The 20078-nt window shown below is 41.5% G+C and overlaps 1 protein-coding gene across 3 annotated transcripts in view; it reads left to right on the forward strand.

The window, feature by feature from the left end:
* The first annotated feature begins 206 nt into the window (after positions 1-206).
* RPN2 (ribophorin II) overlaps positions 207-20078 on the forward strand; it is a 39310-nt gene continuing 19438 nt past the window's right edge. For all 3 annotated transcript variants that reach the window (XR_009631305.2, XM_060772220.2, XM_060772221.2), the window contains exons 1-9: positions 207-310; positions 2671-2864; positions 6428-6523; positions 8182-8357; positions 9580-9655; positions 15205-15339; positions 17877-18053; positions 19442-19560; positions 19962-20067. Coding sequence is in view for 2 of the 3 variants with exons in the window: in XM_060772220.2 (XP_060628203.2) it covers positions 298-310; positions 2671-2864; positions 6428-6523; positions 8182-8357; positions 9580-9655; positions 15205-15339; positions 17877-18053; positions 19442-19560; positions 19962-20067 (1092 nt within the window). In the remaining variant the exon portion in view is untranslated. The remainder of the gene's footprint in view (positions 311-2670; positions 2865-6427; positions 6524-8181; positions 8358-9579; positions 9656-15204; positions 15340-17876; positions 18054-19441; positions 19561-19961; positions 20068-20078) is intronic.

A 20078-nucleotide genomic window follows, 5' to 3' on the forward strand; every position in this document is an offset into this window, starting at 1 on the left:
CAGAGGCGGACACATCCATTCCCGACCGCCCCCTTCAGGAGTCTAGGCGAGCGTGTTGGACCGTACCAAGTGAGCTCATCGGAGGGGAGAACTCGGAGAAGGCCCAACTGTCATTTCTGCCTGAAAATCACAACCTTATGCCTTATTTCGACTCCTGCGCGTGGAAATAATTCATGAATGTACCGTTCCCTAATGTCCAGTTGTTTAACAAAAGATTGACGTGGAGAGGAATGGTACATTCCGGAGGTCCGGGCGGAAGCGGTCTCTCCTTCCCTTGGCGTGGAGGCGCGGCGCAAGATGGCGGCCCCGGGTAAGGCGAGGCTTGAGGTGGCAGCGTGGAAGGAGGGCTCTTTTTCTCTATTAAAGGAAGGGCATGATGCCCTTTGGTGTTTAAGGCTGAGTCGGGGAAGGTCAGGCTAGCATGGCCCTCCGGTTGTAGCTTCATTGAGTGGAAACACCGAAAGCTGTCAGATTTTTGTTCGGATAGGGTCCTCTGTGAGGCCTTCTTTCGCCCTGACAGCGTCCAACTGTGTTTGGCTGCACCTACACTGCAGAATGAATGCAATTTGGCACCACTTGATGGTATCATGGGATACCAAGATCTTGAGCCTTCTCTGCCAAAAAAGGCTGGTGCCTCACCAAACTACAAATCCCAGGATTCCACAGCATTGAGTCATGGCAGTCAAAGTACAGTGCAAGTCACAGTGGTGGAGGCTCCTTCTTTGAAAGCTTTTAAACAGAGGCTGGATGGCCATCTGTCAGGGGAGCATACAACTCCTCTGTTGCGCCAGCTCCACTGGCTGCCAATTTGCTACCGGGCACAATTCAACACAATTTAGCCTTTAAAGCCCTAAACGGTTCTGGCCCGACCTATCTGTCCGAACGCATCTCCTCCTATGAACCAGTTAGGATGTTAAGATCGTCTGGGGAGGCCCTGCTCTCGGTCCCGCCGGCTTCACAAGCACGCCTGGCGGGGACAAGAGACAGGGCCTTCTCAGTAGTGGCCCCCCGGCTGTGGAACGCCCTTCTTACAGACATTAGATCGGCCCCCTCCTTATTGGCATTCAGGAAGAGAGTGAAGACCTGGCTCTTCGAACAGGCTTTCAACTAAGCAGTGCAATTGATTGATTACTGGAATATGGATTAATGGACAGCGAGATCTGATGCTGATTCTATTGATGAGGCGTGATGGATTGTTGTTTTCCTGTATTGTTGTATTGATGTTCTGATGTTAATTAATTGATATTACTGTTTTAAATGATTAATGATTTTGTACTGTGTTGTTGATACTGGTTGTTAACCGCTCTGAGTCGCCTGATGGCTGAGAATAGCGGTATACAAGTGAAGTAAATAAATAAATAAATAAATTTGAATGCAATATTCCTGCTTCTTGACAGGGTGTTGGACTGGATGGCCCATGAGGTCTCTTCCAACTCTTTGATTCTGTGACTCTTCTGGGTCCCCTTGAACAGTCATCTGTGTTTAGCCATGGCAGCTAAAGTGTCAAACTGTATCAATTCTGGGTTGTTGTAGGTTTTTCGGGCTATATGACCATGTTCTAGAAGCATTCCCTCCTGACGTTTCGTCTGCATCTATGGCAGGCATCCTCAGAGGTTGTGAGACTCCAGCCATGAAAGTCTTCAACAATACATTGTATCAATTCTGCAGTGTAGATGCACCCTTTCTTGCAGCATAGCAGGAGTGATAGAAATGGGCTTTACCTGTTGAATTTCTTATGTTATGTTGTGGGTCATCCTGTGACTTGAAAACATACAAAATATGCAGAAATAACATAGCTATAATGCATTGCGTGGCATGTTCTGTGTTGAGGTAGACATTGTCTTGACAGAATGAAGACAGCAAGGTCAGTGCAATGTTTTAGTCAGAAGGACATCAGTGTTCATTAAACTTTTCAAGTGTTTGAGCATTGGATTACGATTCTGGAGACCGAGGTTCAAATCCCTGCTCAGCCATGGAAACCCAATAGGTGACCTTGGGCAACTCACACACTCTCATCCCCTGAAAACCCTGTGATTGTGTTACTAGAAACCTTAAAGAAGGCATACAACAATAACAACAAAGTCCAATAGGCAGTTTTGATGATGCCACACGTTCCTGGAATTATTTGACCTCAGCACTTACCTCTACATGTGCAGTACTCTTCTCTGTTAACGTATTTTTCAGGCCTTCTATGGGTATTCCTTCAATTTCATGAACTGCCAATGAGGTTCCTTACATTTAGGTGTTTCTTACTGTTCAAGACCTTGTAACTCCATTTGTAAAAAAAACCAATAACCTTAAAATGAATGTTTTATATTCTTTTCAGCATATAAGACATAATTCTTTTATAGTAAAACATTTTGATGCCAGCAATCTTCGGTAACCAAAAAGCAGGCTCTATTCATATCCAAGATTTCTTTTAAAAATACATAAAAATGTTACTAAAGTAAAACTGGCATTTACTGAATTTATTTGCAAATATAGCAGTATTAGATTAGTGAAAGTAAAGGAATGTTAGAAACAAGCCAGACCTTTGACTTACCGTCCCCATTGTAGCCTTCTCTATTTGAAGTGGGTTGCTATCTAGTTTTTTATGTTAACATGTAATTCAGCTAAATGTATTTTTCACAGAGATATTCACAGATGTGTTTTCTCTCTCCTAATTTTTAGGGTATTTTGCATATGTCATCTTAATCTTAATATTTGTGGCAAGCATACAGGCTCTGACTCCTAGCCACTTTCTCACAAAACATGATCTTCAAAGGTTACGAGCTTCATTGGAGCGTCCATTCACTGATTTGGAAGGAAGCTATTACTCTATTGTGGGATTGAACAAACTTGGAGGAAAAGTAGCTGATGAAAAGGTGAGAAAGGACATTGACAAAATTGTCAAGTGATTAAGAGAAACAAATATTATCCCATTACTAACCAGGAGGTTGCTGCTTTTTTGGAGCAGTCCTACTTATTGAACAATCCTGATCTTTCCTCTGCTGTCTGTATTCTTGTAGAGTTAGTGAAATGAATCATATGCAGTCACGGTTGGTCTTATAATTTTTTCTTCTCTCTTTGGACGACAGCAAAAGAAATTAGACTGGCAGAGATAGTCCATTATTTCATTCTAACACTTAGAACTGCTACCAATGTTGACTAGATGGCTGTTGACATTGGCTTGCAGTCAACCTCTGGAAGAAAAAGGAGGCAGATTATCTATGTGGTGTCTTAAATCCTAGGTGCCCATTCACTAACAGGAAGTATCTTTGTAGTAGAAGAGCGCTCTATGACAAAGGTGACCTAAAATCCTTAACAGAACATTACACTTATTAAAACAATCTTTGCTCAAGATTTTGCATGTCCTTTCAATTGCCTGTTAGGTAACAGATTTTATTTATACACATAGACTGAGTTTGGGACAGCATATTATAAGGTCGTATTACACAGAGGATTTCACAACTCTACTGTGCAAGGAATGTAACTACGTTATTTTAGTGTGATAAAATATTTGAGCAATATGTTGTGAATGCAGCCAAGCATCAAAAGTATGGAAACTTTTGTGCCTAATATGAATTTTAATATTGTAGTTCATTGCTAGATATTTTCCCTATGGCTTTTGTTTGTGGGGGTGTAATTCAGCATCAGCACACAAAATACATGGACTTTCCGCCTTTTTTCAGTCTCTTATGTTCAGTATCTCTATAGTTGGCCCTCTCCAGTTGTGGGTTTTGCTTTTGCAAGTTTGATCATTTGTGGATTTGATTGATATGTTTTCTCTGGGACTCTAGGTCCTCCAGTGCAATTCAGTGGTCAGCATCTGGCAAAGGTTGCGCATAGAGTTGTACAGAGTTTTAGAGAGGTGCTCTCTCGATGAAATTTTTTTTTCATTTGGTTTTTTACACTTTGGTGGGGATCCTGTTCTCCTAACCCTGGTGAATGTGAAAGCTGAATGTATATGAATCTTATTTATTTATTATTTTAAACACTTATATTCTGCCCTTCTCACCCCAAAGGGGACTCAAGGTGGAGCACAACATACAAATGGCGAACATTCAATGCTGGGACATGAATTCATTATATGCATACATAAACATTCAAAACATTTGTCTCAACATTAAAATACACTGTTTAAAACCATCTACCATGAATCAGTCACAGGTTTAGTAATAAAATCCCAGTGTCATGTGACACATTGTTTACTATTTAACACAAGCATAGGATGCAAAAATAGCTGGAGTCTCAGGTTTAGAGAAAAGATGAAGTATAAATAAAGGGATACATAACAATAGCTCTTATTCTCCTTTTAATTATTTCATCACGATGTTCACGAGAGGTGAGAGGTTGGGTAATCTGCAAGTAACCTACCTCTATCTTGCACATACGATGTAGTGGATGGAATGTTGGAATTTTTGACATTTGATGTTTGCCACTCCGTTATTTTTGCTGGAAATTGCCCCAAGTCCCCTCAGAGAGATAGAGTGAAATATAAATAAGGTATTAGTAGTAGTAGTAGTAGTAGTAGTAGTAGCAGCATTGTTGTTGTTGTTGTTGTTGTTGTTGTTGTTGTTGGAGGCACCTGGTTATCAAACTTTCTGGGTGACCCAAGCCAAATTGTTCTAAGTCCTGTCTACTTCAGATCCTTCAGCATAAATAACACTATAGTATTCTTGGGGCAAAGCTTCTTAATTTCAATAAGGTTAACTATTCTCCACAGTTTTACTTTTCCATACAAAGTCCAGAAATGTGCCCCCATTAATACAGGGGTTGTACCTAACAGTGATTTATATATTCTTTTTCAGTCATCAATAACAGGCTGACTTTAAGAGGTGGTTCTTCAGTTTTTCTGCAGCATCCTTTTTAGAGTTATCTGTTTTGGCATTGTTAATGTTACCTTTTTGCTACCTCCCCCTTAAGACTCCCCCAGATAAGAAGGCAGAGGAAATCCTTCCTATTAGCTTCACCAGATTCGTGTTTCTTCCTTCTCCTTTCTTCTAGCAATTCCAAAATTGCAGTTTCTCTCCCTTCCCCAACTAACTCAGTTCAGTCAGCATTTCTGTTGCCAAAACTTCAACTTACCTTATTCTCTCACCTCTTCCACCTTGCCTACAGTTGCTCTGGGAGAGTTGTGCATTGTGGGCAAGAATTTCATTTCTTTCTTTCTGGAGAAAAGCTCCCTTTACTACTGTTCTTTCTTTGTCACGTTTCAATACACTTGTAAAATTCAATCCTCCATGCTTTTTTGCTTTTTCAAACCAAGGTGGCTTAAATCTTACTTTGTAAGAACTAGATTGTGCACATATAATTTTTATGGAGTGTTATAATAGAATTCTTCCATAAGGTGGAGCCAAAATGTAACTTGTCACCTGTTTTGTTTTGTTAAGGGTTGCCATTCTCCAGCTCAGTGGTTCTCAACCGGTGGGTCCCCAGATGTTTTGGCTTTAAACTCCCAGAAATCCTAACATCTGGTAAACTGGCTGGGATTTCTGGGAGCTGAAGTCCAACAAAACACCTAGGGACCAACAGGTTGAGAACCACTGCTCTAGCTAATAGCCAAATGATCGGTAAATTGCTTACATGCCTCAATCAAAGCCATTTGATATCTTGTGCTTATTGTTTTGTGCCTTATAGCAAATGTCACAAAAATGCGATGGCACCTTCCTCATCCCTGCTGTAAGTGCTGTACTGAGGCATGTGTGGAAACATACAACTGGAAAAACATGCTCTTTGCTTTATTCTTTATTTGTTTTTTATTTTACCTCTCCATTAAATTCAAGGCAGCATATGATCCTAATAATAGGTCTGTGAAATTGATTGAGTGTTTGGGCCAAGATCTCCCTGGGTTTCATTGGTGAGAAGGGTCTTGGACAGCCAATATTCTCACCTCTGTATCACACTGGTTGTTATTGTAGATGAACATCTTACAGAGGTATATAACACTTGACCAACTAACTCAGGTTGCATTTGTTAACATGTTCATTTTTAGTCTTCCTATAGATGTTTAGTAGGTAGGTCGTTTTGTAACCACCCAACTACTCCTGGGAGTGCAACAAATTGTTTTTATTGCAATAGAATATTTTGTGGAATTATCTTATAATTACTTCAAATTGCATCCATTTCTATACAGTCAGCCTTCCACATTCACTGGGTTTAGGAGTACAAAACCTACAAAAGTGAAAAATCTGAGAGAGCACTTCCCTAGGAACCTCTAGGTCCTGCAGCATGACTCTGTAGATGTTGACCATAGAGTTGCAGCGATGGACCTAGAGATTCCTAGAGAGACAGTTTTAATCAAAACCACAAAAGTCAAAACAGCAAATGTGGAAGGCCAAGTATTTTTCTCATGTAATATATGTTTTAAACAGCGAGGCTTGAACACTTTTGTTAGGTAAAAATCAGGAAGATTCATTTCTTTAAAAGTTTTATCTTGTTTGTACAGGCTGCCTGTAACTTCATCAAATCAAAGGTGGATCCAAACAGCATTGATTCCCTCTTCTATGCTGCACAGGCGAGTCAAGCATTGTCTGGATGTGAGGTGAGTTGAGTTCTTGCAAAAGCAATAGTAATAACAGACATATCTTTCTTCTGGCTATTGGAATGTATAGTTAATATCTTGAAGGCACTTAAGATGTGTGACACATCATATGAGGATTTGAGTATAAATTTGGAATACCCTTTTTTGGATAAATTTAATTTCTGTTGTATTGTGTGTGTTGTGTTGTGTGGGGGGGGGGGGATCTTAAAGAAAGACTCTTCCTGAAATCTATAGTGCAAGAAGTAGTGCAAGGAAGACTGATCATCCTCAATAACCATGAAAATCTAACTAAGTTGGTTGATCAGAAAACTAGAGGGGCCAGGGGATGGTAATGAAGCATTCTAGAAAGGGATCATAGCTGAATACAAACACTGTGTGGCAGATTCGGATGTTGCTGCTTCTACATGCTAAATCCCTTTTTTCAATAGTTAATCTTTAACATTTCCCTTTCCCACAAGGACATCCAGCATGCCTTGGCCAGTGCATTCAAAGAATTGGAGTCTTATATTCCAGAGGAGATAGTTTCCATTGTCAATTTGTTCTTTGTGGTAGATCCTCCGGGGAGGCCCTGTTTTCCATCCCGCCATTGTCACAGGCGGGTTTGATGGGGACGAGGAACAGGGCCTTCTCTGTGATTGCTCCCTGGCTATGGAACTCCCTTCCTGGTGAGATCAGGTCGGCCCCTTCCCTCCTGTCCTTTAGAAGGATGGTAAAAACTTGGCTATGGGACCAAGCTTTTGGGACAGGGCAATGAAGCGGCAATGGGAAAGATGACAGGCCAATTGGATTTGATGCGGATGGCTAGGACGGTTTTAAATGGTGTTATTTTAAATGGTTGTATTTTAATATTTCGATAAATGTTTTTAATGTTTATGTATTCTATCCAGACATTGAATGTTTGTATATGCTGTGCTCCGCTCTGAGTCCCCTTTGGGATGAGAAGGGCGGAATATAAATGTTTTAAATAAATAAATACATTCTATGTTTTGAAGTGGAGTTTCTGTGTAATCATACTCTCAAGGCCTCATCTACACCACCATGTAAAATCCAGGTTATCTGATTTAAACTAGATTATATGGCAGTATAGACTCGGGTAATCCAGTGCAAAGACGATAATCTGGATTTTATATGCCAGTGCAGATGGGGCCTAAGATTATGGAAATTAAGGAGATCTCAAGTTCACTCTACTATTTCCATTCTAAGGAATTTGTTAGCCAGTGTTGGGAATGACCTTTGCTTGTGATCCTGGAGAGTCATTACTGAGTGGACTGCTCATTATTTATTTATTTATTTATTTGCTTTATTTATACCCTGCATTTCTTACCCCATTGAAGGAGTCAAGGCGGATTAGAACTACAGCAAAATTCATTACTCTGGACAAAATATGGCTAAATAAAGAAACAGTGTGACCCAATATAACACAGCTCTCTCTTTCTGGACTTGATAAATATATTTGTAAGCCTTTCAACCTCTCAGATATCATATATTGATTGATTGAATTTTCATCCCACCTTTATCAAGGCAGTTTACAGCAAGTTTTAAAAATGCAGCTAAAACATTAATTTCCTCTCTGACTGAAAAGCAGTATATGTCTGACTATGGTTCATGAAAAGTGTAAAACTGGAATAACAACATTTTTCATCAATTTCCTTTCTCAGGTTGCCATTTCAAATGAAACTAGAGAGCTGCTACTTGCTGCTGTCAGTGAAGATTCTTCAGTAAGCCAAATCTACCATGCCGTTGGAGCCTTGAGTGGCTTTGGACTGCCTCTGGCTTCCCAAGAAGCCCTGACTGCCCTGACATCTCGCCTTAGCAAGGAAGAGAATGTCTTGGCGTAAGTGTTGTTTCTTTAAAACACATTTTTATGCATGTTTATTCAAAAATGAATAAGAAATGAGTTCAGCAGGGAATAGTAGCCTAACATGATTGCTTAAAGATTGTTTCTGCCATTGCACTTCCATGCAGCCACACTTTTTTGCATGTTATTGAATTGTAAAGATAATCTGTGTGCTTTGGATGGATTTTTCAGGACTTTTGTGTAGTGAGAAAATTTCACAATTTCATTTATTTATTAGAAATATTTATATTTGAAAAAAACCACTAAGTAATGTTCATGAGATTAAAATCAAGAACTTTCCAAAGCACTGTGGCATAATATAATACATTTTCCCAGAGCTAATACATTATTTCCACATCGATCACCTTCCAGCCATGCATAAGAAGGATATGCGGTGCTTCTCATTGTAAAGACTGGTTTAATTGCCACAAATACTTGGTATTCTTGGCAACACTTGGAGCTTCTCCATGTTTTGAACTGTACATCATGCTTCCTCTAATGTATTACACCATTCTGGTAATCTCAAATCTCTTTTTAAAATAAAAAGAAAAAAACTGAACCAATAGTTCTTTTGGTGCTTTTGTTTTCCCAAGAAGATACTTTGGCATTGACAAATTGCTTTGCAGCTATATTCCTGTCTATTCCTTGTAATTATTACTTTAGTTTTTTTCCTTGCTTTGCCATCATTTAGTTCTATAGTGCACTGTTTTACCATTAGGAGGAACGATAGTAACCTAGCGGGAGAGATTTTGCTATTGCTGCTCATAATTGCGTAATTTGTTCCATATGCAGTTAGTGAACATAAGTGCTAGATGTACTGATGCTTGAGGTACTATTAGCTATGAAAAGCAAGCCCAACAAATCCGGCTTTCCTACTATGTGAAATATAAATGTATTGCATGGGGTAGATCTGACCTTAGTGATCTCTATTCAGGTATTGAATTTAAACATTTGGGGCTGATGTTTTGTTTCATGGAAGCAATGGCAACTTTATTTTAACATAGTAGCGTGGCTCTTTAATTTTTGTCCTACTTTGTGCATCCCCTCTGCTATGAATGTTATTGGTGCTTTCTGTTTTTATGAAGCACTTTGACACCTCTGGTGATATTGGCAGTCTGCTCTTAAGCACTCTTGATACAATGACATGCCCCAAAGTGTGCGTATGAGAAAGACTGTGTGTTTGTATCTCCCCCACACATTCTGTTTTTTATTGTTTCAGAACAATCCAAGCTTTGCAGACAGCATCATACCTATCTCAGCAGGCAGACCTAAGAGGCATTGTGGAAGAGATAGAGGTATTTAAGTCTTTTATTTCTAATTTTCCCTTCAACTTGAAATGTTCTAGGGTGCAAAATATAAAACGAGTTTAAAACTTCCTTTTACAACATTTCAATGTGTTTCAGATACCATTAAACTTCTAAAAGCAGAAATAAATTGTTGTTAACTTTGATCGAATCAACTTAGACTTATGGCTACCCTATGTATGAGAGATCTCCAGGTTACCCTTATCAAGTCCTGCATATTCAAGGTTATGGCTTCCTTCACTGAGTTCATCTACCTTGTTTATTCCCGCCCAAAATATTTGAAGGAAGATTGTTTTGTATTCTGAAGTTAAAGTACGGTACATGTGCCCCTTAAGAGGAGAGTTTTGTATTGCACAGTACTGGAGAGCAGTGCAGAAATGTCCCTTTTCCTGAAAACCAAGCTTCTGCTGTTGATAGAGCTTTAGGGCAAAATATTTGTCTGGTTCTCAGTCACATTTTCATTTCTCCTTTTTTCCCAAAGCAATAAGGGCAGCTACATTTTCACCTAAACTATGTGAAGCCAGTTATGCAGAGAATATCTCACCCAAATGAGCACACCGTATTTTGTATCTGAACAACAGTTTGGATCCTGGTCTCAAAATCTAAACCATACTGGCTCTAGGTGATCTGAGCTTGCAAGGGACATGTGACAAATATAATTTCTCAGGCAGCTATGGAATATATCAATGTAAAGTCTCAAGTCATATTGCCAATTGCTGTACAAGTCTGTCAACGGAAAAACAACTTGGATTCAGGACTTAATCCTGGAGGAGCGGGCAGATCTGGCGTGCATCACGGAGACCTGGTTGTATGAAGCGGGGGGCGTAAATCTCTCCCAGCTTTGTCCGCCAGGGTTCTCCGTGCAACACCAACCAAGAGCCGGGGGACGGGGAGGCGGAGTCGCAGTGGTCTATAGAGATACCATCCATCTAACCAGGAGCCCCATCCCGCAGACTACAAATTTTGAATGCGTTCACCTGAGGGTGGGTGACCGGGACAGAATAGGGATTCTGCTAGTGTACCGTCCACCTCGCTGCACTACAGTCTCCCTACCTGAGCTAGCGGGGGTGGTCTCGAGCCTGGCGGTGGAGTCCCAACGGCTTCTTGTGCTGGGGGACTTCAACATCCACGCCGAGGCAACCCTCACAGGTGCGGCTCAGGACTTCATGTCCGCCATGGCAACCATGGGGCTGTCCCAACAAATAACTGGCCCCACCCACTGTGCTGGACACACATTGGACTTGGTTTTCTGCCAGGGATGGGAGCAGGGTGGCGGTGTGGAGGAGTTGTCCATCTCTCCGTTGCCGTGGACCGACCACTTCCTGATTAGATTTAGACTCACTGCGCCCCCTAACCTCCGCAAGGGTGGAGGACCGATTAAGATGGTCCGCCCCAGGAGGCTAATGGATCCGAATGGTTTCCTGACGGCTCTTGGGGAGTTTCCCGCCACCGCGGTAGGTGATCATGTCGAGGCCTTGGTCGCTCTCTGGAATGGGGAGATGACCAGGGCTATTGACAAGATCGCTCCGGAACGTCCCCTCTCAAGTAACCGAGCTAAACCAGCCCCTTGGTTTACTGAGGAGCTGGCAGCGATGAAGCGAAGGAAGAGGGTTCTAGAGAGCGTGTGGCGCTCGGACCCAAGCGAGTCAAACCGAACACGGTTTGTGTCCTTTTTAAGGGCATATGCCGCGGCAATAAAAGCCGCAAAGAAAACTTTCTTTGCGGCCACTATTGCGTCTGCAAAAAACCGTCCGGCGGAGTTGTTCCGGGTTGTCAGAGGTCTTTTAACTCCCCCTATCTCAGGTGGGAGCCCTGACAACTCGGCAGCGCGCTGTGAAGCATTTGCTCGGTTCTTTGCAGACAAAGTCGCTTTGATCCGCTCTGGGCTGGACGCCACATTAGATGCAGTCTCCGTGGATGTGACTCAAGCACCTGCTTGTCCGATTTTGTTGGATTCTTTTCAGTTTGTGAAACCCGAGGATGTGGACAAGATACTTGGAGGAATGAGACCCACCACGTCCATCCTAGACCCCTGCCCATCCTGGCTTCTGAAGGAGGCCAGAGGGGGATTGGCCGAGTGGGTAACGGTGGTGGTTAATGCCTCCCTTCGGGAAGGCAAGATTCCAGCGAGCCTAAAACAGGCTGTTATAAAGCCGCTGTTGAAGAAACCATCACTTGACCCCACTAAATTGGACAACTTTCGGCCTGTTTCCAATCTTCCCTACTTGGGCAAAGTCATGGAAAGCGTGGTGGCCTCACAACTCCAGGTATTCTTGAGAGACACGGATTATCTGGATCCGGCACAGTCTGGTTTCAGACCGGGACATGGTACCGAGACGGTCTTGGTCGCCTTAGTGGATGATCTGCGCCGGGAGCTAGACAGGGGGAGTGTGTCCCTGTTGGTGCTCCTGGACCTCTCAGCGGCCTTCGATACCGTCGACCACGGTATTCTTCTGGGGCGCCTTGCAGAGATGGGTCTTGGGGGCACTGCTTTGCAGTGGTTCCGGTCATTTCTGGAGGGTCGTACTCAGAAGGTGTTACTGGGGGACTCCTGTTCAACGCCACAGCCGTTGACCTGTGGCGTTCCCCAGGGTTCCATCTTGTCCCCCTTGCTGTTTAACATCTACATGAAGCCGCTGGGTGAGATCATCCGGAGTTTCGGGGTGCGGTGTCACCTGTACGCAGATGACGTCCAACTCTGTCACTCCTTCCCACCTGCTACTAAGGAGGCCGTCGAAGTCCTGAACCGGTGCCTGGCCGCTGTAATGGTCTGGATGAGGGCGAACAAACTGAAACTAAATCCAGACAAGACAGAGGTACTCCTGGTCAGTCGCAAGGCCGAACAGGGTATAGGGTTACAGCCTGTGCTGGACGGGGTCGCACTCCCCTTGAAGGCGCAGGTTCGCAGCTTGGGTGTGACCCTGGACTCATTTCTGAGCCTGGAGCCTCAGGTTTCAGCGGTGACCAGGGGAGCATTTGCACAGCTTAGGCTTGTGCGCCAGCTGCGCCCGTATCTTGGGAAGTCTGACTTGGCCACGGTGGTACACGCTTTGGTCACATCCCGCCTCGACTACTGCAACGCTCTCTACGTGGGGCTGCCCTTGAAGACGGCCCGGAAGCTTCAGCTAGTCCAACGCGCGGCAGCCATGTTGTTAACGGGAGCAGGACGCAGAGAGCATACAACGCCCCTGCTGTCCCAGCTCCACTGGCTGCCGATTTGCTACCGGGCCCAATTTAAGGTGCTGGTGTTATCCTACAAAGCCCTAAACGGTTCCGGCCCAAAATACCTTGCAGACCGCATCTCGGCCTACGAGCCCACGAGGGCCTTGAGATCATCCGGGGAGGCCCTTCTCTCGGTCCCGCCTGCCTCACAGGCGCGTCTGGCGGGGACGAGGGAGAGGGCCTTCTCGGTGGTGGCCCCCCGGCTGTGGAACACCCTCCCTGCTGAAGTTAGACAGGCGCCCACCTTGATGGCCTTTCGTAGGGGCCTGAAAACATGGCTCTTCGAGCAGGCCTTCAACTGAGTGTATCTTGGAATGACACTGGAATGAACTAGGACTACGAAATTCGGCTATGACCCTAGGACTTGACGAAGCGGATTTTTAGTATAAGTACATGTTATGTTGTATTTGTCTGGTTTGTATTGTCGGAATTCACTGTACACTGTCTTTCTTTGTTGCTGTTCACCGCCCCGAGTCGCCCTCGGGCTGAGAGGGGCGGTCAATAAATGCAAGAAATAAATAAATAAATAAATAATACAAGTGACAGAAAGAGGTTAGCTATAAAAATTAATGCAAGTGAGCCAGAATAATGGTATCCAGTGATTGGGATAAAACTTAGTTATCTCAGTATCTTTATATAGATATTTCAGATGTGTGAAGTACTCAAGAATGACACTTCAGAAGGACACTTCTCTATATCTCAGAGAACCACTGTACTCCCAGGCCAATTTTAAATTTTTGGTGCATTTTTTATTACTCAAAACGCCCCCACCACTCATCCTCTTTTTTCTAGTTCCCTCTCCATGTGCATACATTAATTATATGTAAGCAGCTAAAAGTCCAAAAAATTCCTCATACTAAATATTTCATGATATTTGAATATCTCTTCCCCCAAATAGTTGTTGTTGTTGTTATACATCACAGTCCTAGATGCTTGGGAAATCCATCTTATAGATCTTGTTTGCTGTGACATACTGTGGTTTTGTGTCAGAATAATAATAATAATAATAATAATAATAATAATAATAATAATGGACGCAAGCAGAGCTGGACAGAAAAACAAGAAAATGGATGACAATCCACTACTCATTACACCCACGTAATGATGTCAACAGACTTTATCTGCCCAGAAAATCAGGAGGCAGAGGGCTTCTGCAAGTGAAACAAATGTTAGAAGAAGAGAAACATGCACTGGCAAATTATATGAAAGAATCAACATTGATGGAAGTCAATAGCAGAAAACTGCTTCAAATGCAAAAGACAAAGAGTGAATACCATAAAAATACAGTGTAGAGCAGAAAAGAAAACTGGCAAAAAAGGCTCTCCATTGACAGTTCCTAGGAAAAATTGAGAGCAAAATTGACAAGGAAAAACATCGATGTGGAACTCTGAAAAGGTTGACTGGCAGTCTGATTCTTTCCAAGAACAAGTAATTAGAACAAATGTCATCAAAGCCAGAATTGAAAAGTCGACTACAAAGCTGCTGCAAGTAGATCGCACAGACTGACTACAAGCGGAGGCATAATACTCAGATGATCTATTGGAAATTGAGCCACAAATACCATTTGTCTGTGACAAAAGGCCACCCTACCTGGATCTGTACGCATTATTCGCCGATACATCACATAGTCTTAGACGCTTGGGAAGTGTCCAATGTGTGATCCAATACAAAAGCCAGCACAGTGATCTTATTTGACATGTATTAATCTTTTTTTAAAAGCAAATCTAGACTTCTTTATATTTTTAAACAATTTGCCAAGACTGGAATGAGAGATAAATAGAAGGCACAACAATTTTGTTTTTGTTTTAATACAAACTAAACATGAAAAAACTTCCCCATTTCAATAAAAAAATTCCACAAATTCAGGAAAGTGTTTTAAAAGGTCAAGTTCTAGACATTTAAAACCTACCCCACAATCCTTGTAAGTGGTAAAACAGTGGTGAAGATTCTTTTTGTGATCATGTACCAAAAGAAAACATTCTACAGATAACCTTTATTCCACTTCTACAGGGGTCATGTCGATTTTCAAGTCACAACATCTCCAGACCTGGGCTGGATAGGTCATAAGACTCCTTCCTAAGGGATGAACAGATTTCCCTGTCCTTGAACCATGCTAGGTTTTCCTACAGATTCCTGAACACATGCAACTGAACACATCAGCTATGTACTAATCTTGATGTATTTTAGGCTGTTTGGATGAATAGCATTTCTGCCATTAAATTCAAGATTTTGGTTCAGTTGATGCTAACTTCAGGTTCATCATGAATCTATGAAATCTGATGGGCTACAGCAAAATTCCTTGTTTAACCTTCCTGCAGGATCTTGTTGCCAGACTGGATGATCTGGGAGGAGTGTATCTACAGTTTGAGGAAGGACTTGAGACAACTGCATTGTTTGTGGCTGCTACTTACAAACTCTCTGACCATGTAGGGACAGAGCCAGCAATGAAAGAGGTGGGTACTATTTAGATTTTGGTTTTGCTTGACATTGAATTACTGTAGGGGTTTTGGATAAGACAAGTATTAAGAAGAGCATTTGTTGTCATAATGGTGGATATAGCAATAAATAGCAAGTCCAAAGCAGAAGTGGGATTGATGGGTTGAATGGAATCCATAAACCTGTAATAACTGTCATTATTTAATCACTCTATTAGTTGAAACAGGAACATCTTGTTCCATGTTGTATAAAAGTGTAATGTCAAGGTCATCCTGTTCTAGTAAAGTAGCCATGTTGGACAGTAGTAGCAAAAAGGATCCTGTTTAAGAGCAGCAATTGCCCAGGAGAAGGGCATAGGAAAAGCCAAGCTGGTCTGTGATCATACCATAATGTGGTTGAAGCAAACCAAGGATGGCATATGAGAGACAGTGTGAGAATAATTGAAGACAAATAGGAGTTCAAGGCAGCTGAAGGAAATGATCAGACAAGCAAGAGGCTCTCTAGTAATCTATAAAGCAAGGAATGTCAAATATTGCTGCATGGAGATTTTGGAGTAGCCAAAGAAATTGCTTTGGCCATGCTAATTTACAGCTAGCTGTAATTCAACGCAACTGATCTAATTGTCTCAGCATCTTGTTTGTAAGGCTAGCCAAGCCTTTTCCTTCTCTTTTTTTAGTTAGTGCTTCACTCTCCAGTTCTCAAATGAAGTGTTCAGTATCTGGCTCTTGTACATTGGGTGGAGTTGTACTTCTGAATAGTTGCGGAACAGCTGTCATCTTCCTCTTCCTCAGTCTGGATCCTATTATCTTGGCTTTCTTCTTCCTTATCTGAGGAGGCCTCCTCCAAGTAGGGAATGACAGAAAAATTGAATCATAGTGACGCTCAAGATTAATCTGAACTTGCCTTCTGAAAGGACTTTGTGTGTATTTGCAACATATTTTTCCATCCCCTCTTCATGTAGCAGTCCTTTTATAGCTCCTATGCAAAATAAGTGAAATGGAAACAAGAATTTAAATATGTGTCAGTGTTTTAAAGCTCTTTTAGATTAGACCAGAAGTCTCTCTGATCCAAATATTATACTCACACAGTCGCCACTAGGAAACCTGTAGGTGGTTTCTCCTACTAACCTTCACCAGTAACTGGTATGCCAAAGTATAGTCTGGGAATGTCACAAATGATGAAGTTCAGTTATAGTGACAGGGTGTTAAAACTTTAAACAGAAAGGAGATGAGAAACATCAGGTAAAAACTGATTAAATTGTGACTGAACTTTTGCTGACCTGATGATATGGAAATTGATTGAAATTATAGAGTTTTTATGTGTCACCCACTGGGATATACTTATTTTCCCCCTGCAGATTAAGATCTCAGTCGCCAGACTTCATTTCTTTGAACTAAAATTTTAATTAATGCCTAACATCTCTAATTAACAGTGGAAATGGTAATGGACTAGAATGACCCCTAGGTTATGGATGGAGCAACTCTCTGCCTCTTTTTGAGAATATTGCTGCAAAATAAACTTGATTCAAAAAATATTTCTTGCCAAGTGAATCTGAGGTGACATTTTATAGACTGTGGTGAAAAAAACAAACAATTAGTACAATTAAAGATAATTGTTCAGTTGGAATTATAAATTATGTTGTCAAGTAGTGGTGAGTAGTACACGTACTTTCTTCTCTCCAAAAATTAGAATAGTGGTTATTTTAAATGGAATGAGGTTGTGCCTTTTCCCCAAAAATATATTTGTAGTTATGTCCATTAACAGTGATATGAGGAGTTCTTAGATCAGCACTGGGGATTTTAGGGCAGTATCTGAACTCCTAATTGAATGCAGACATTTAATGCTGTATGTTTAAAAATAATAGCAATCATGATCTTTCTGGACCAAAAAAGGTTAATTCCAAGAGTTCTGAGATTACTTACTAGACTCCAGTTAAAAATATGCTAAACCCATTTTCCTGAACCACTATTTCTGTGCCATCTTTGACCTTGACTCGCCTTCCTCCAGCATTGCAATAGACAGAAGACTTGTAAGGTCAAATGCCAGAACTTTTTGATTTGTGAGGGATTATATCCTTATCTACCCCCTCAGACTTCCCCTATGTCTTCTGAGCATAGCTGTGAGCCTTACTGTAGCTAAGGCTGAAGTGAAAGTTCCCAATAACAGTCTGGTGTTGTGAAGTACTGTTATTATACTCAAGTGTTCAGGAGTGGCTTAGACCTATTAGCTTCCCAGAGTATCTGTTCTAGGTAGAAATGAGAACTCTAGAACTGTTCTAATATGCCTCAACACAGCTCCCTAAATTGTTGAACTTACCTTGGCGGCCTTGCAAGCTCATGCACTTGATAATTTACCACTACAGCACTGCTCCTTTGACAAGGCCAGGGTCCTCACCTGGCCTAGTGTCTTTTGCATTTGTTGGTTGACAGACCCAAACTTGTACAAATGCCATCCCTTCTTGGTGAAGAGGCTAACCTGTCTGGTTGCCTGTATGGGTCCTGAACTCACCCATCTTACCTAAGATTTGGTTTCTGTGCTCTCTTTTTCCTTTTAGGAGCAGATCATCCAGCTGGTGAATGCAATTTTCAGCAAGAAGAACTTTGAGATTCTTTCTGAAGCATTCAGCGTAGCTTGCGCTGCAGCTTCCCTTTCCCAGAATAATTACCATTTGCCAATCATTGCAGTCCCTGAAGGGCCTGCGGCTGTTTCTCACCATCAGCCCATTCTCAAGGTATGTTGTTGCACTGGGATCTCTTCTGCCCATGTGGTCTATAATTCCCAGTGGCTGATTATGCGAAAAGAGGATAAGACTGAAACTGGATTTTGAACTAAGGGTTAGCTATATCAGCCTTTTGTAAACTCAGTTTGGCAGCTCCTACTGTGTGGCCGAAGTGGAGCTGGCATGACCAGCGAAAGCCAACTCTTGACATTATATTTACTGTGGAAATAGATGTGGAAAAGAGATTCTTCTCTTAGCGTTGTTCTACTGTTATCAGTCTTGCCCATGATATCAGATGCTAACTAAACCAATCCTCTTATCTTCCCAATCCCTTCCATTTTAACCATATCTGCGGATAACTTCTTAAAGATGTCAGTCACAAGGAAATTCTTTATAACAGTTCCTCGGGGAAATGGAAGAACTAGATTTTCAGTGGAATGAGAGATGGAGGCTTGGGTTAAGGTTATAAAGTTACTTTGTCAAAGTCCCTGTGTTTAGAAATTAACTTCTTCTCATTACAAAGCTCTAAATGTAACACGTTGCATTATTTTCTGAGCTGTTTGTTTACCTTTTCTTTCTGATAATTATTTATAGTTAAAATTGGTTCGAGAACGTCATAAAACCTGAAACTATCCAGTCAAAAATGAACCTAGAAATGACTTTGAAATTAACTGATCATTCTGTTACTTTGGAAATATGCCCTTGTTCCATTCATTAAATCTAGCTTTATAGGTATGGAGAACATTAGGATGAATGGATGAAACTGAACAGTTTTGAAATATATCTTTCCTATGGAAAAGAATTTTTGCCAAATATCTTTGTGGATTTGGAGTTCCTAAAACATGTGAAAGTCCATTTTACCTCTCAAAGAAGATTAGATACAGATAAACTAGAGAAGAGAGAGAAGACAAGCCACCCTAAGTCTGCTAGATCTACAGAATGTAGATCTAGATCTCACTAGATATCAGGATGATTTGGAGTAGATAAATACATATTTTTCAGTTCATGGCTCACCTGGCCATATTTATGCTACTGACATGAACAAAGTTTGAACAAGCAGAAATTAATTTTGGTGTCTTGAGTTCCTGTGGTCAGAATAGTTAGTTCCAAGTTTGCCTTCTGCAGAAATGCAGAATCTTATTGGATCTTGGGATTCTAGTGAAAAAGTATACCCAGAGTTTGCCTTCTCTGGTCTGCATGATAGGGTAGCAGTCTAAATTGAAACAGCAATCAGATGTTACTCTATGACACATGCACTCAGAGATTGGTGGAAGGGAATCGGGTGTTGTATCTCCATCTGGCTTTGTCTCTTTCTAGGGTTTGTTGGCTGGTTGACTGCTTTTGGAAGCTGTAGCGGAGAAAAACCTACCCTTATCTTTCAAATTTCTCTCATTCCTTAGCTCCAGGTGACAAATGTTATGTCACAGCCACTGACCCAGGCAAGTGTGAACTTGGATCAAGCAAAATCTGTTGCTACTAAAGCCACTGTCCTCCAGCAGTCTGCCTTTGCCCTGTCTGGGTAAGAAGAAGTTGTTATGTGTAAATATTGGATGTATAAAGTTGAGCACCCCATTCTGAATATAAGTTTCTAAAGGATTAGGAAGATTTGGAAGAATTAGGAAAATTTGAAAATACACGTGTCACCATCACTCTGCAAAATACTTTTAGATTTTTGTTTTGACAGCTAGGATTTGACTTGGTTTTGTTTTGGTTTTTACCACAGTTTTGGTAATGGTTATTGAATCCAAGTAACCTAGCCTTCCTCTCTAAATGGTGCTATGTTATTTTTCTATTGTTATGTTATTTTCTCTTTGGGCTAATATAAGCCAGAATGTCAGTTTTGGCTTCTGATGTTAACTATTATTGAGCAAAAAGACAGTCAGGTTCCTGCCATTTTACAGCTATTATTTTTATTAACAGAGATAACTTTGAGCTGAACTTCATGAGTGTTAAGCCTGCCAGTGGCTACTATGATTTTGCAATCAGCATTGATGGAGACAGTCGATTTATTGCAAACAAAGTGGAGGTGAGTACATG

This window comes from Anolis sagrei, chromosome 4, assembly GCF_037176765.1.
Source record: "Anolis sagrei isolate rAnoSag1 chromosome 4, rAnoSag1.mat, whole genome shotgun sequence".
Taxonomy (NCBI): Eukaryota; Metazoa; Chordata; class Lepidosauria; order Squamata; family Dactyloidae; genus Anolis; species Anolis sagrei.